This window comes from Monodon monoceros, unplaced genomic scaffold (genome assembly GCF_005190385.1).
Source record: "Monodon monoceros isolate NGI ecotype Baffin Bay Population unplaced genomic scaffold, NGI_Narwhal_1 Super_Scaffold_10, whole genome shotgun sequence".
NCBI classification, from domain to species: domain Eukaryota; kingdom Metazoa; phylum Chordata; class Mammalia; order Artiodactyla; family Monodontidae; genus Monodon; species Monodon monoceros.
In genome coordinates, this window is record NW_021703766.1 from 12806499 (window position 1) to 12822478 (window position 15980).

Here is a 15980-nt window from a genome sequence, read left to right on the forward strand (position 1 = left end):
ATTTCTTCAAAGAAGACATACAGATAGATGGCCAACCATGAAAAGATACTCAACATCACTAACTATTAGAGAAATGCAAATCAAAACTATAATGAGGTATCACCTCACACTGGTCAGAATGGCTATCATCAAAAAATCTACAAACAGTAAATGCTGGAGAGGGTGTGGAGAAAAGGAAACCCTCCTGCACTGTTGGTGGGAATGTAAATTGATACAGCCACTATGGAGAACAGTATGGAGGTTCCTTAAAACACTAAACATAGAACTACCATACGATCCAGCAATCCCACTACTGGGCATACACCCAGAGGAAACCATAATTCAAAAAGACACATGCTGCAGACTTCTCTGGTGGCGCAGTGGTTAAGAATCTGCCTGCCAATGCAGGGGACACGGGTTCAAGCCCTAGTCCAGGAAGATCCCACATGCCACGGAGCAACTAAGCCCATGTTGCACGACTACTGAGCCTGCGCTCTAGAGCCCGCGAGCCACAACTACTGAGCCCATGTGCCACAACTACTGAAGCCCACACGCCTAGAGCCTGTGCTCCACAACAAGAGGAGCCACTGCAATGAGAAGCCAGTGCACCGCAACAAAGAGTAGCCCCCGCTCAGTGCAACTAGAGAAAGCCCGCGCACAGCAGCGAAGACCCAATGCAGCCAATAAATTAATTAATTAATTAAAAAAAAAGAAAGACACATGCGCTCCAGTGTTCATTGCAGCTGTTTACAGTAGCCAGGACACGGAAGCAACCTAAATGTCCATCACCAGAGGAACGGATAAAGAAGATGTGGTACGTATATACAATGGAATATTACTCAGCCATAAAAAGAAACGAAATTGGGTCATTTGTAGAGACGTGGATGGACCTAGAGACTGTCATGCAGAGTGAAGTAAGTCAGAAAGAGAACAACAAATGTATTAACACATATATGTGGAATCTAGAAAAATGGTATAGATGATCTTATTTGCAAAGCAGGAATAGAGACACAGACATAGAGAACAAATGTATGGATACCAAGGGGGAAAAGAAGGGGGTGGGAGGAATTGGGAGATTAGGATTGACATATATACACTATTGCTATTATGTATAAAATAGGTAACTAGTGAGAACCTACTCTATAGCACAAGGAACTCTACTCAGTGCTCTCTGGTGACCTAAATGGGAAGGAAATCCAAAAAAGAAGGTATCTATGTATACGTATAGCTGATTCCTTTTGCTGTACAGTAGAAACTAACACAAGATTGTAAAGCAACTATACTCCAATGAAAATTAATTTTAAAAAAAAAAGTTCTGATTAGATGTCTCTTAGTTGGCTTCTTATTGAATTTCTGCAGCTAAATCTGAGGGACATCATGATGCCTGCTCCAGGCCTGATATACTTTTTGACTTTTCAAGAATGCTTCAGCTTAATTTTACCCCCAAAATCAACATACCATTATGTTTTATGTTTATCTATATGCTATGACTTATTTTAGTAGTGTTGAAAAATGGGAGAAAGAAAGGTTAAATAGCAAAGTGTTATTAATGACTACCTCTGGATGATTGGATTATAATTTATTTTTATTTTTCTTATATGTATTTTCTAATTTTTCAACATTAAATATTGATTACCTGTGTAATAGGTAGCTATGGAGAAGGTAATAGGGGTAGAGTAGGGAATGTACTGTCTATCTGTCCCTTTAACTTATTCTTTTACTTCCTTACAGCTCAGGAGGAAAACCTGTGTCCCCCAAAACAAATATTTTGGCATTAAAAGGAGTTATCTGGGCAGTCCCTAGGGGAAATTGGGAATCCAGATAGTTTTGGTGTGTGGTTTTGTTCTTAAAGGATCATCATTAAAATGATAATCTTTACATCTTTCTTCTGTATTTGATTTTTGTAATGCATAGTTGTAAAAGTCTTTTTTAACTCCACAGCCTGGAGACAAATACTGTGGTCCAGACTTATAATACTGGACGTCCTGTCTGGAGCTGCTGCTGGTGTCTTGATGAAAACAATTACATGTATGCTGGATTGGTCAACGGTTCAGTTCTGTTGTATGACCTTCGAAACACAAGCTCTCATATCCAGGAGTTAGCACCTCAGAAAGCTAGGTAGGGAGCCACCTGTAGGTAACAGCTTTCTCTTAGACTGTTATTGTATTAATCCTGTCTTTTGAGAGTGTTTCACAGTTGATCAGAATTCCTAACAGAGGGCTGTTCTCTGAGTCCACTGATCTATTCTCACTTCAGAATCAGTAACCTCCTTAGAGTTTGTGTTCATGATAGTTCATATGGTAGAAAGTTCTGGTACCAAATATAACCAGATTCACCCAACATGCCAAAATGAAATCAAATCTGTGTTCAGAACCCAGCTCCACCATTTATGAGCTGTGTGACCTTGGTCACATTTCTTGGCCTGTTATGAGCTTCATCTGTGAAATATGGTTAACACAGTCTTGCTTTAATAGACACATGTCTAACACACAGGAAGAGATCAGTAAAGAGCAGCCCAATAAAAAGTGATTTAAAACTTCCCTAATCCACAGCTGAACCATATTACTATGATTTATCCATTTATAATCCAGTTATAGAGTTGGGAGGTTTGTGAAGTTGGCCCAGGTTCTGAGGATGGGTAGCCACCAGCACCACTTTGGCTCTTCAGAGTGTACTAAAAGGGGGGTAGAGCAATCTAAACATAAAGATATCACTATAGTAATAATTGTTTACTGAAACCTAGCCTCAACACTGTGGGGTTTTCTTTTCGTTTGGGTTGAGTGGAATCGTTCTTCAGTGATGTGGTTCATGGGCCTGAAGGTGACTGATGTAAGTTTATACAAATACGAACTCCGGGCAAACAAGGTGACTGCCATCGATGTAGAGGATCCACGTAGAGTAGACAATAAAATACAGCAAATAGCAAGGGAAGAATATGTATTCGTTTTTGTTTTAGTTTGCTTAGGTTAACTTCATTATGACAAGGAAATGAAACAAAGCAGGCAATGTGACCACTTTGGCAGCTTCAGCAGAAACGAGTTCATAGGAACATAGTCTGTAGGCTAATATTTCTGAGAGAACTCTTGGCATGCAGTCTGGGTCATATGATTGCAGAAAGACATTTAGAAAATCTCTAAAGAAACAATCCTGTTTCTGAATTAAAATGTAGTTGCTTTAGGCTGTTTTGTTTGTTTGTTTTTTGGCTGTGCCACACAGCTTGTAGGATCTTAGTTCCCTGACCAGTGGTTGAACCTGGGCCCACAGCAGTGAAAGCACAGATTCCTAACCACTGGACCGCCAGGGAATTCCCTAGGCTGGATTTTAATTGAGGGGGTCTGTCAACTACAGCTTGCAAGCTTTAGTTTATTAGATGTATAAGCTGAATTTCCTTTCTGACTTTTCTTGTGTATGTGGCTAACCCCATTTCCAGAAGCTTCACACCAATCAGATCTTGTGTTTGTAACCTTGTACTTTTAAATTTCCTAGTCCATTTTTTTTCCCGTTGCTTTTAGAGCATGTGGTGTCTCCTCTGAAACTGAATGTGGAATATTATATGTATGCTCTTTTGTTTCTGCAGAGTGGGTTGGTAGTTTTATCAGCTATCAGAGGATAGTGACCCTCAGAAGTTTTTTAACCTTTTCTGTAGAGTTAGGAAAGTCCTCAAGGGCTCCTGGTAGTGGGGTCTGGAGCAATCCAAGTATTGGAAGGTGAGGCATGATTTCCTTTCTTTCCCTTCAGATGCCCGCTGGTATCCCTGTCATACATACCCAGAGCTGCCTCGGCTGCATTTCCATATGGTGGGCTGTTGGCTGGAAGCTTGGAGAATGCTTCCTTTTGGGAGCTGAAAATGGGCTTTACTCATTGGCCTCATGTGCTGCCCATGGAGCCTGGGGGCTGCATAGACTTTCAGACAGAGAGCAGCAGCCGGCACTGTCTTGTGACCTACAGGCCTGGTGAGTGTTGTTCGCGTGTCCTTGTGGGACCTGTGGTTTGTTTGGGAGCAGATCGGTAGAGGGGAGAAAAGGAGAGCTTGTCCTAGCCTTCAGGTGGTACTGGTAAGCCCCTCACAGACTAATAGCTCTTGCTACTACAGTGAGGACAGTGGTCCCGAGTTCTTCCATAGAGCCTGCCTCCCTTTTCCTCACTTGTGTGAACTGGGACATATTTGGCCAGGTACTCCTTGGAAGTGAATTAGCCACTTTAGGAGCCCCTGTGACTTAAGGCAGTAGTGGAATGAGGAGACCTGCTCTTGAAGCCACTGAGCTACCCTTAGATCAGTTTCATGTTTTCTACTTGCCCCTCATTTCACTTAAAAGAAAGGCCCAGATAAGGGGAGTCATGTAGAGAGCCCAGACTCTAGGCTATTAGCTGTTCTTCCTTATTTGGGGCCAACAAACATAAGTGAAGAGTAGACGGACAACTGTAGTGGCCCGAGCCAGCTGAACTTCTCATGCCCTCCAGAACCAGGACTGCAACCCTCGACTAGCAACTAAGCGAAAATTCACAGGTTTTTCCTAGCTGAAAGGTATGAATCTAAATTCCTGATGAGCTATATTGATGGTCAGGCAGATGTTTTGTAAGAGATAGTCATTAAAGTGCCCATACTTCTGCTAGTTGTGGATTGACCTAAGCATTTTAAGTTTTGTTTGAGCTGAGAAGCTTCTTCAGCAGACTCTTCTTTCCCTTTTGGTTTTAGTCATCTAGGTCCTCTATCTCCAAGGATTTGCTATTTAGAAAGCTTGGGGATCCCATTTTGTTCTCTAGCTTTTGTTTGCCTCCCAGCAGAACCACTTGTATATGTTTCCCCTTCTGTAATAATATGCTTTCACTTTATATGTACAGTTCCAGGGATTAATGGGGTCCTGACTGGGGGAAGGAAAAAACCTTGTAGTCAGAACCCTTAAGGAAGACAAAAACCCAAACAGAGGTCTGGCCGGTTACAGTGATTTTCGTAAAAAGGCTAGCTCATTCTCAGAATTGTATCCCTCATATACAAAAACCTATTGTAGATAACTTGCTTCATCCTAGCCTAGGGTTCTGAATTTCATTTGTGATGTATTATTTTGTTCTTGTTACGTTTGCTCTGTAGCTATTCATGATGGTTTGATAAAATTGTGCCCTTTCCACTCAACTAACTGGTAACCAAGTTCATGTACTTGGTTAATTTCTTTGGACCATCCCCATGGATCAATACTGATTTCTCTGTCTCATAGATAAAAATCACAGCACCTTACGAAGTGTACTCATGGAGATGTCCTATAAGCTGGATAATGCTGGAGAGCCAATCTGTTCCTGCAATTCTGTACAAACATTCCGTGGGGGACCCACTTGCAAACTACTGACCAAAAGTGCCATTTTCCAAAATCCAGAGAATGATGGCAGCATCCTGGTGTGTACTGGGGATGAAATGTCAAATTCTGCCCTGGTGAGTAGTATGTCAGTTTTTTATTTATACTGACGTATATAAAGCAAAGAGCCAAAGTTCTCCATAATTGCATGTATCTTCATACGTGTATGTGTGTGGTTGCTTAGTTTATTTTTTACACAAGTCACACTTAATATTGATACATACTACTCTATAGTTTGCTCTTTCCCATTTAACTTCCTGTTTTGGATGTCTTTCCATACCAGTATCTTTAGATTGACCGGATATCTTTCCATACCAGTATCTTTAGATTGACCTCACTCTTTTTATGTGAGCTATAGTGTCTCATGGGCCATATTGTGAACCTTTTAAAAAAAGTGCTACTGAAACCTCTATAAAATAATTGATCAGGCATCAGCTTCATCAGTTCAGGATGAATTTACAGTGGAGGGGTCAGCCTGTCACCACCTGAATACATTGATCAACATTTGCATCACTGTAAATGGGTTAACCAGAAATAATTTGCCTCTTGATGTTAGGCAAAATGAAGCACACAATGCCTTCTGTGTGTTGTCCTTGAACCCATAGAGCAGCACTGTCCAATTATGTCACACAGGCCATGTGAGCACTTGAAAGTAGTTAATGTGAATGAAGAACTTAATTGTAAAATTTTTATGTAATTTAATTTAAATGTAAAGAGCCTTATGTGGCACACTGTATAACACAGGAAACTCTGCTTAATGCACTGTGGTGACCTAGATGGGAAGGAAATCCAAAAAAGAGGGGATATATGTATATGTATAGCTGATTCATTTTGCTGTACAGTAGAAACTAAAGCAGATGTCTTTTTTTTTTTTTCTTTGGCTGCGTTGGGTCTTTGTTGCTGCACACGGGCTTTTTTCTCTAGTTGTGGCAAGTGGGTGCTACTCTTCATTGCGGTGCGCAGGCTTCTCATTGCAGTGGCTTCTCTTGTTGTGAAGCATGGGCTCTAGGCGCACGGGCTCAGTAGTTGTGGCTCACGGGCTCTAGAGCGCAGACTCAGTAGTTGTGGTACACGGGCTTAGTTGCTCAGCAGCATGTGGGATCTTCCCGGACCAGGGCTCGAACCCGTGTCCCCTGCATTGGCAGGCAGATTCTTAACCACTGCGCCACCAGGGAAGTCCCAAGAAAATGTCTTTTTTTTAGAGATGTATACTTATGTATATAAGGGTAAAATGACATGATGTCAGCAAAGAAAAAAATAAAATCAATAAAGCATGTATGGTAAAAGCTTAGTAATCTGGGTGATGGATGGCTCATTGTACTATTGTACTTTTTATTACTTTAATTTTTTTTTTCCACAATAAAAAATTTTTTTAAAGGAGAAGAAAGCACCAGTTAGACTATAGGGTTCCATGAGGGCAGAGACAGGGACTTTTTGTCTTGGTGACTCTTCTATCCCTAAAAGAGTTCTTGGCACATAGATTGAAGGGGTGAATACTAGGCTTGGTTTTCAGATCCACTCACAGGTAGACTAATTGCTGATTTTAGTAGGTGAGGCCATACGTGACCTATGTCAGGTGTGTTGGCTTTGTGCAACCTTGTGAAGGTTAGGGACAGTCTGTTTTGCTCCCTGCAGTGCTTTCAAAGTTGTGTGATGATAAGAATGCAAGTCCCTAGCTGAATTGAAGGGACCTAGCTAACCTTTATCTCTGCTTTTCTTTTTTAGCTGTGGGATGCTGGCAGTGGCTCGTTGCTGCAGGAACTGCAGGCTAATCAGCCTGTCTTGGACATCTGCCCATTTCAGGTGAACCATAACAGCTACTTGGCTACCTTAACGGAGAAGATGGTCCACATCCATAGGTGGGAGTGACCATGGTCTTGAAACTTGTCGGACATGCTTCTGGTTAATGTTAAATGTTGTTTGTTAGCACCTGGCAGCCCTGAGCAAGATCTGTGCTTATTGTCTGTGGCCTAGAACTTTTGGGATTGTGGCAGTGTCCATCAAAAGAGTCAGTGACTGGTACTCCATCACATTATACATTTCTTGGGGGTAAAAGCCTTCATGAATCTTCGTTGAGAATCAATATTTTTGTCGAACTTACTGCTGAACCTCGGAGAGTATCCTCCCAGAAGTCATTTAGGATATGTGTGTGCACCAAGCATTTCCAGAGGATGTGACATCCCACCAGAGTGGTCTTGTCACTTGAGCTATATGACTTGGGAATGTGTATGTTCCTGAAGGGACTAACCATCTTCCTGATGCTGCTTGGATGCAGCCTGGATGCAAAAGAATCTTTCGTTGAACACAAGTGGGCACTGTAGAATCTTCCAAAGGATTTGATCTATTTCTGACCTTGCAGGCTGATAACCTTTTAGTAACTTGGTCTCATCCCTACAGAAGTGTGTGGTAGAGCACATCTGGTCTGCCTTTTGGCAGGAACAGTAATGTTCAGGTGTGCAGTGCTGGGATATTGGTAAACCCAGTGATGGTGGTGGCTGATGAGCTGTAGACCCTTCCCTAATGCCGAGTGTATGGAGTTCATCACATTGTGGGAGTCAAGGAAAGACCAGTTGTTTGAGCAGTGAGGAAGACTCACTTTTTTTTCTAGCCAGCTTAGGATCTCAGGATTGGTTTTATATAAGCCAGTGCTTTGAAGGCCACTCTTTGTCCCTCTCACTAGGAAAAGATGAGCCATATGTCAGAGCTCTTACTTGAGTCTCCTAGTATGAGAGATCAGGAGCAAGGGGCTAATAACCAAGAGAGGCTTACAAAAGAGAAGCTACTCAGACTGCTGTTGAAAGCAAAAAAAGGACTTGTCTTTTCCATTTTGAAAGAGTTTCTCTCTGAATAAAGTCAACCCCTTGGAGTGAGGAGCCATTCTTGAGCGTGTTTAGAATTCCCAGGTTAAATCCTTCCCCCAGGTGAAACTGATGTTTGATTCCAAGTTCCTCTGATTTGCCTCCCTTCCTAACTTTAAAAAAAAGTGTTGTTAGTAAAACAGTTATTCTCAGGAAGATAATAGTGGTTGGAGGCCTATGTGGTTTGCAGGGAGATGCCCACCAGCTTTCATTTCAGCCCTGGATTGTCCAACTTTGGGAGCTGCACTTTTCTCCAATAGAGGGCTCACTTTATATCTGTTTGCTTTGCTAAAGGCTACTCTTCTAAACTATTGTCCACAACAGAACATGTCTCAAGGTGTGTGCTCCTTGTTCTTGGGAGCAGGATGGCTAACAGTGTTATTTTCTTAAATAATTGTAGAAATTTTATCATTTTTATTTTAAAACAGTTCTGACAGTCAACTCCTGAACTGTTTCCAGCATTTCTTACCAGCAAGGGGTTACTGCAGTAGATTTCCCCAGAGTTCCACATTCTAGTTGTGCTTTTAAAGAGTGGCCTCCTATTTAAGGACATTTTTCAAAAAGCCAGTTTCCAGAGCCTGGGAAAGAGCCCCCTTTTCTAGAGGAGGTGTTTCTTTTGATATGTTGATGACTAAGAATGACTGCCCAGGCCTAGAGCTTCAGTGGCAGAAAAGGATTTGAATTAAAAAGCAGAGCTCGGGCTTCCCTGGTGGCGCAGTGGTTGAGAGTCCGCCTGCCGATGCAGGGGACACAGGTTCGTGCCCCGGTCTGGGAGGATCCCACATGCCGCGGAGCGGCTGGGCCCGTGAGCCATGACTGCTGAGCCTGCGTGTCCGGAGCCTGTGCTCCGCGACGGGAGAGGCCACAACAGTGAGAGGAACCACATACCGCAAAAAAAAAAAAAAATCAGAGCTCATCTGGTTTCAGCTGATGATAACAGAGAGGATGCGAGTGGTCAGGCCCTGGCTGCCTTTGTCTTTGGCAGAGGCAGAACCCAGGGCAGGGTTAGGATTTGACTAGTGTTGAAGTACACTCAGCTGACGCTGATTAATCCCCCCAAGTGTAGGAACCAAGGGACTTGTATTACTAGGGAAGTTGGAAGAATCTCATGTCTTACCAATCCTTGCATTCCTCTAGTAAATTTAGATGTTTTAGAAGCAAATTCTTGGGACTGTGACTGATTTCTCCAAAGGAAAAAAACTTTGCCCCTGCCCCCGCTCACCTCTGCCTGGCAGGAGAGATTACCTCTGTAGACCTAGACTCTGCCCCACCATGTTCCCTTACCCTGGCTCTAAGGTGGTTTTCCCATTTGAGGGTTTGGAGTTAAGCAGACTCAAAAATATTTTCTTGTTGTATATATCCTTGTACCTGCTTTGAAAACCGGACAGTGGGATCTCTTCATGTTCTGTGTTTTATGTTTTAATGTTAATATGAAAATAAAGCATTTACCATGTGTACCTACTCCTGATGTCTTTTGTCTCTTTTTTTTTTTGGCTGTGTTGGGTCTTAGTTGCAGCATGCGGGATCTTCATTGCCATGCACAGGCTTCTCTCTAGTTGTGGAGTGTAGGCTTCTCTTTAGTTGTGGCATGCGGGCTTTCTAATGTGGCGCTCGGGCTCCAGTGGTAGCCCTAGAGTTGGCCATGACCCCAGTTCCTCTCATGAAGGTGGTATCCTGACGAGGTAGAGAGAGTGACAGTACTTAACATCACTAGGCAAACAATATGCGCCTTCCCTCACCTGAGTCACTTGCTGCCTGAGTCAAGGAAAGGAAACAAATACATTAGCAGATGCTAACATTTGCTGCTCTGATTAAGACCCCTCCCTCTCCCCCCCCCAAAAAAGAGACGTGAAATTCCTTTAGGAACCATAGTTTGTACAACTTGGCAAATTGTTGTAAGGGAGGTAGAACACGCACACTCCAGAATACTGGGTTCTTCTCTCTGGGTCTTACAACCCTAGACAATCTAGGGTTCTCACCCTAGACAATCACTGAGATTTCTGTGACAAACAAGTTCAGATCCCTTAGCTGGATAATTTGGAGTGCCTGGAAGTATGTTATTCCATTTTTCATCCCTTTACTCTTTATTTATTTATTTTTTTTGCGGTATGCAGGCCTCTCACTGTTGTGGCCTCTCCCGTTGCGGAGCGCAGGCTCAACGGCCATGGCTCACGGGCCTAGCCACTCCGCGGCATGTGGGATATTCCCGGACCAGGGCACAAACCCGTGTCCCCTGCATCGGCAGGTGGACTCTCAAACCACTGCGCCACCAGGGAAGCCCCATCCCTTTACTCTTGTTGGTATTAAGCAACTGCTGTCATTCCAGCTCAGTAGTCATACTGTTTTGTTTCTAAAAATTAATCAGAATAGTTCATTTTAGATTTATAATAACAACCTACATTTACTGAGTATGTACCTAATGCTGTGGTATACCTTTTATATGAAAGGAACTCTCAGAGAAGTGAAAGAATTTGCTCAGGTGTGGTGGCCACGAACATGAGCCTTTCAGATCTCTGACCAAGGAGGGCATAATTGACTGCTGTTCCAGCTGCTGAGCTCTGAAATCCACTACTGCATCACAGCAAGGCCGCACTTTCCAAGGGTTGCTCCCAGCCAGTGACTGAGGATGGCAGGGATACTAAGGCAGGCCCATTTCTGGGAGACGCTGAATGCCTGACAGGCAACTTTAGCTTGAGGACTCTCCAGTGTTGTTGGCCAAACTTTCTTAGACTTGAACTTCAGTCTAAGTTGTTTCCACCTAACCATCCTTGCTTCCTCCCTCTCTATCTCTGCTTCCCACGGGTGAGATCTGTGTATTTGCTCTAATTGCCTCATCTATGTGGAATCATGCAGTATTTGTCTTGTTGTGACTGGCTTATTTCACTTAGCATAATGTCTTCGAAGTTCATCCATGTTGTAGCATGTATCAGAATTTCCTTCCTTTTTAAGACAATGATGTTCCATTGCATGCATAGACCACATTTTGCTTATCCATTCATCTGTCGTTGGACACTTGAGTTGTTTCAACATTTTAGCTATTATGAACAGTGTTGCTATGAACATGGGTGTACAACTATCTCTTTGAGACCCTGCTTTCAATTCTTTTGGGTATATACCCAGAAGTGGAATTGTTGAATCGTATGGTAATTCTCTTCTTAATTATTTGAGGAACTGCCATACTGTTTTTCCACAGCAGCTGTGCCATTTTACATTCCCACTAACAGTGCATAAGAGTTTCAGTTTCTCCACATCCTCTTCAACTCTTGTTACTTTCTGTTTTTTTCTTTTTGGGGGGGGTTGTTTGTTTGTTTGACGGTAGCCATCTGAATGGTGTGAGGTGGCATCTTATTGTAGTTTTGATTTGTATTTATCTAATGATTAGTGATGTTGAGCATCTTTTCATGCGCTTATTGGCTATTTGTATACCTTCTTTAGAGAATATTCAAATCCCTTGCCCACTTTCATTTATTTATTTTTTTAAATTTATTTATTTTATTTATTTATTTTTGGCTGTGTTGGGTCTTCGTTGCTGCGTGTGGGCTTTCTCTAGTTGCGGTGAGCGAGGGCTACTCTTTGTTGTGATGTGTGGGCTTCTCATTGCAGTGGCTTCTCTTGTTGCAGAGCACGGGCTCTAGGTACGTGGGCTTCAGTAGTTGTGGCACGTGGGCTCAGTAGTTGTGGCTCGTGGGCTCTAGAGCACAGGCTCAGTAGTTGTGGCACACGGGCTTAGTTGCTCCACGGCATGTGGGATCTTGGACCAGGGCTCAACCCCATGTCCCCTGCATTGGCAGGCAGATTCTTAACCACTGTGCCACCAGGGAAACCCCCCTTGCCCACTCTTAAATTGGGTTGTTTGGTTATTTGTTGATGCCTAATCCCATTTTGTTTTCTGCTTCCTGGTAGACCTAGATAACACGGGTATGCCGGGAGTGTTCCGGGAAATTTGGCAAGATGGGGATGATTGAGGCCCAAGAATAATAAAGACCAGGTGGCAATGCTTAACTTCCAGAAGCCAGGAGACCACAATTCCATTATTACCAGCAAGATTGAAGAGCTGACTAAGGGGTCTTGACCCGCAGGGAGTTGGGGAGAGAGTTAATAAAAGACAGCATCCCTAGGGGCAAAATAGACACAGCCAATGAGGGTGCTTTTTTTTTTTTTGCAGTATGCAGGCCTCTCACTGTTGTGGCCTCTCCCACTGCGGAGCACAGGCTCCGGGCGCGCAGGCTCAGCGGCCATGGCTCACGGGCCTAGCCGCTCCGCGCCATGTGGGATCTTCCCGGACCGGGGCACGAACCCGTGTCCCCTGCATCGGCAGGCGGACTCTCAACCACTGCACCACCAGGGAAGCCCAGTGAGGGTGCTTTTTAACATCTATAAACAAAAAATTCCATAAGAAAGGAGGGGCAGGAGGCTAAAGGTGGTCATCCCCAAAGGTCATGCTCCTTTGCTCAGTTTCTAAACCTGAGCCAATTTTCAGATCCAGAGCCCATTGATGAATAAGTAGTTGGGAGCCTAGGAACGAAGACCCTACAACACCATGCCAAGCATATGGTTCCTTCAGTCTTTCCCCACAGAGACTCAATGGCCATTTACTTGGGTGACTATACACTGACAAAAGAGAAATAACCAACCATTTGAGGACTATTGATCATTTGGTCCAAGTTGCCATTGATACTCAGACTAAAAGCATCATCATAGGTCCCTGTCCCCTGGGGACCTGGTACTATAAATGGAGTCCTGGCTAGATTATGGCTCACAGTGGCCCCACTGGTTATGTGGACCCATCCAGTGATCATTTCCCCAGTCCCCAAGTATATAACTGGAAATGATCTAGAATAATCTAGACCTAGAAACACTAGATCATTGTGAATATGATCTGGAAACATGTGGTGTCTCTGGCCTGTGGGGTAAGAATTACCATTACAGGGACTTCCCTGGTGGCGCTGTGGTTAAGAATCCGCCTGCCAATGCAGGGGACATGGGTTTGATACCTGGTCTGGGAAGATCCCACGTGCCACGGAGCAGCTAAGCCCGTGCACCACAACTACTGTGCTCTGTGCTCTGGAACCCGCGAGCCACAACTACTGAGCCCAGGTGCCACAACTCCTGAGCCCGTGCGCCTAGAGCCTGTGCTCCACAACAAGAGAAGCCACTGCAATGAGAAGCCTGCACACCGCAACAAAGAGTAGCCCCCGCTCGTTGCAACTAAAGAAAGCCTGTGCACAGCAATGAAGACCCAACACAGCCAAAAATAAATTAATTAATTAAAAAAAAATACCATTACAGGAAAGGCCAAATGTAAACCTTGGAAACTGCTCTGCAATCACTGGCCAGGATAATAAATTAAAAGCAATGTTTGGAATTCCCCAGCAGTCCAGTGGTTAGGACTCAGCACTTTCACTGCCATCGTCTGGGTTCAGTCCCTGATCAGGGAACTAAGATCCTGCAAGACGCGTGGCGTGACCAAAAAAAAACAAAAAAAAGCAGTGTCTTACTGGGGGATGGAGGATGGTGGAGATTAGTGCCCCATTAAGACCTACAGGATGCAAGTATGACCCTGAAAGACAGTGGAGAGTGAAAAATATTCCAGTGGGTGGAGCTGCAAGCTGTGCCCTAATCTTTCCACTTTGTATGGAAGAAGTGGTTTAAGGTGAGAATATAAACAGATTCCTGGGCAGGGTCCAGCAGCCTGGTCTGGGATAGTGGCATGTGGTTGGACTATATGGAGAAGGCACAATGTGTAAAGACTTTTTATTACAGGACAATACACACTAGAACCTCTACCATGGAAGAGGCATTGAACAACCAAGTAGGCAAAATGACTCAACCAATTGACAGCCATCCTTCAGCCACTGTAGACCTGATATGTTGGGCCCACGAATGGAGTGGCCGCGGTGGCAGAGATGGAGGCTACATATGGGCCCAAAGTCTGTCTGGGAGAATGGACTGCCACTTACCAAGGCTGCCTCTTAATGTCCAACCTGTCAGCAACAGAGACCAACACTGAGTCTCTGATATGCCCTTTTCCTAGAGAAGATCAAGTAGCTACTTTGTGGCAAGTCAGATACAATGGGCCTCTTCCTCTTGAAAAGGCCAGCAGTTCTCCCTTATAGGGATAGATACCTATTCTGCGTGTGGATTTAACTTTCTTGCTCTCAGGGCCTCTGCCAGCAGAATGCCAGATTGAGGCACAGATTGCTACACAACATAGCATCTGACCCAGGGGACCCGCTGTACAGTGAAGGGATTGCAGAAGTGGATCCATGACCATGGGATCTGTTGGTCTTGTCATATACTATCCCATCCAGAAACAGCCAGCTAATAGCATACTGATAATGACCTTCTAAAGACATAGCTGAAGCACTAGCTAAGAAGCAACACTCTGAGAGAATAGGGTGTCATTCTTCAGGATGCAGTGTCAAGAGACCTCTATTGGTGCTGTTTCCCCAGTAGGCAGCATACATGGGTCCAGGAACCAACATGAGAAAACAGGAGTGGCTCCATTTACTGTCACTCCCAATGATCTGGGTGATTTTGTACTTCCCATCCCAGCAACCTGGGCTCCACATCATTGAAGGTCCTGGGTTCCTACAGGGGTGCACTTTGCCAGAAGACACAGCAAGGGTCCCACTGAACTATAAATTATGGCTGCTACCAGAGCACTTTGGGACCTTGTGCCCAGGGACCAATAGGTGAGAAGAGGAATCACCATATTGGCAGTGGTAACTAACCCTGATCAACAGGAGGAAGTAGGGCTGCTTGTACATAATGGGAGCAAAGAGAAATATCCAAGTGGTCCACTTGGATGCCTTCTGGTGCTCCGTTGCCTCTCTCTAACTGTGGACAGACATGCAACAATACCACACCAGGATGAAAAGGTTATTATGCCCACTACCAACACCACCCCTAAAATGAAGGCTTGGGTCACATCACCAGGTAAGCCACCAAGACTTCTGAGGTGCTAGCTGAGGGTAAAGGAAATTCAGAATGGAGGAAAAAGAGGATGAGTACCACTTGCAGCCCTGAGATCACCAGCAATGATGGACATTAGTTTATCTCACTAACCTCCCTCTTCTGAGTTTTTCCCTCTGAAAAAGAGATCCATGGAAACTATAGAGTAGCTGTTCATCAAATTTGTGTAGAGAAATAAATCTATGAGGCACAAGGGATGGAATATGATGGTCATGAAAATTTGCCTCTCACATGTCCAATTGTGGGGACTGTAATTGGCCAGCTGCTGTGCTCTGAAATCCATCGCTGGGTTCACTCTGAGGCCACACTCCCCAAGGGTTCTTCCAGCCAGTGACTGAGCATGGCAAGAGATGCTAAAGCAGGCCCATTCCTGTGAGGCTTTAATCCTAATAAGTTTCTTCCACAGCGAATCCTGTCTGGAGATTGCTTCTCACAGAACCCAGAATAACCCACCAGGAGGCAAATGGTGGATTAGATAAACCCAGACAGTCCAGTTCTTCTAACTACAGTGCTATCCCCAAGGCAGGAAGTACATAGGAGGTGCTCAGAAAAGAACTGCTGAATTATAAATGAATAAATCTAAAAATGGCATGTTGAAAAGGGGTTAATTTTCCTAGGAAGACTTCAAAAATATTGAGACTTTTGAGCTGAGCATGAAAGGAGAAGAGAAAAAAAATTTAGGAAGAAAGTGTTAGAACTTCATGGGTCAATGTCACATCTACATGATCTTGAAATTTTGGATATGGCAAAGGTCAGGAGGTGCTTGAGGAAAGAGACCACTGATGCAGTCCTGCACTAGAGCAATAGTTGCCAAGGACTG

The 15980-nt window shown here is 44.0% G+C and overlaps 1 protein-coding gene across 3 annotated transcripts in view; it reads left to right on the forward strand.

Moving 5' to 3' along the window:
* RFWD3 (ring finger and WD repeat domain 3) overlaps positions 1–9116 on the forward strand; it is a 40447-nt gene extending 31331 nt beyond the window's left edge. For 2 of the 3 annotated variants that reach the window (XM_029205239.1, XM_029205245.1), the window contains exons 10-13: positions 1921–2097; positions 3718–3932; positions 5193–5404; positions 7053–7318. In XM_029205239.1, the coding sequence (XP_029061072.1) occupies positions 1921–2097; positions 3718–3932; positions 5193–5404; positions 7053–7196 (748 nt within the window). In that variant the 3' untranslated portion in view covers positions 7197–7318. Of the gene's footprint in view, positions 1–1920; positions 2098–3717; positions 3933–5192; positions 5405–7052 lie in introns of all 3 variants that reach the window. The other variant, XM_029205240.1, reaches the window with a different exon arrangement.
* Positions 9117–15980: the final 6864 nt, after the last annotated feature.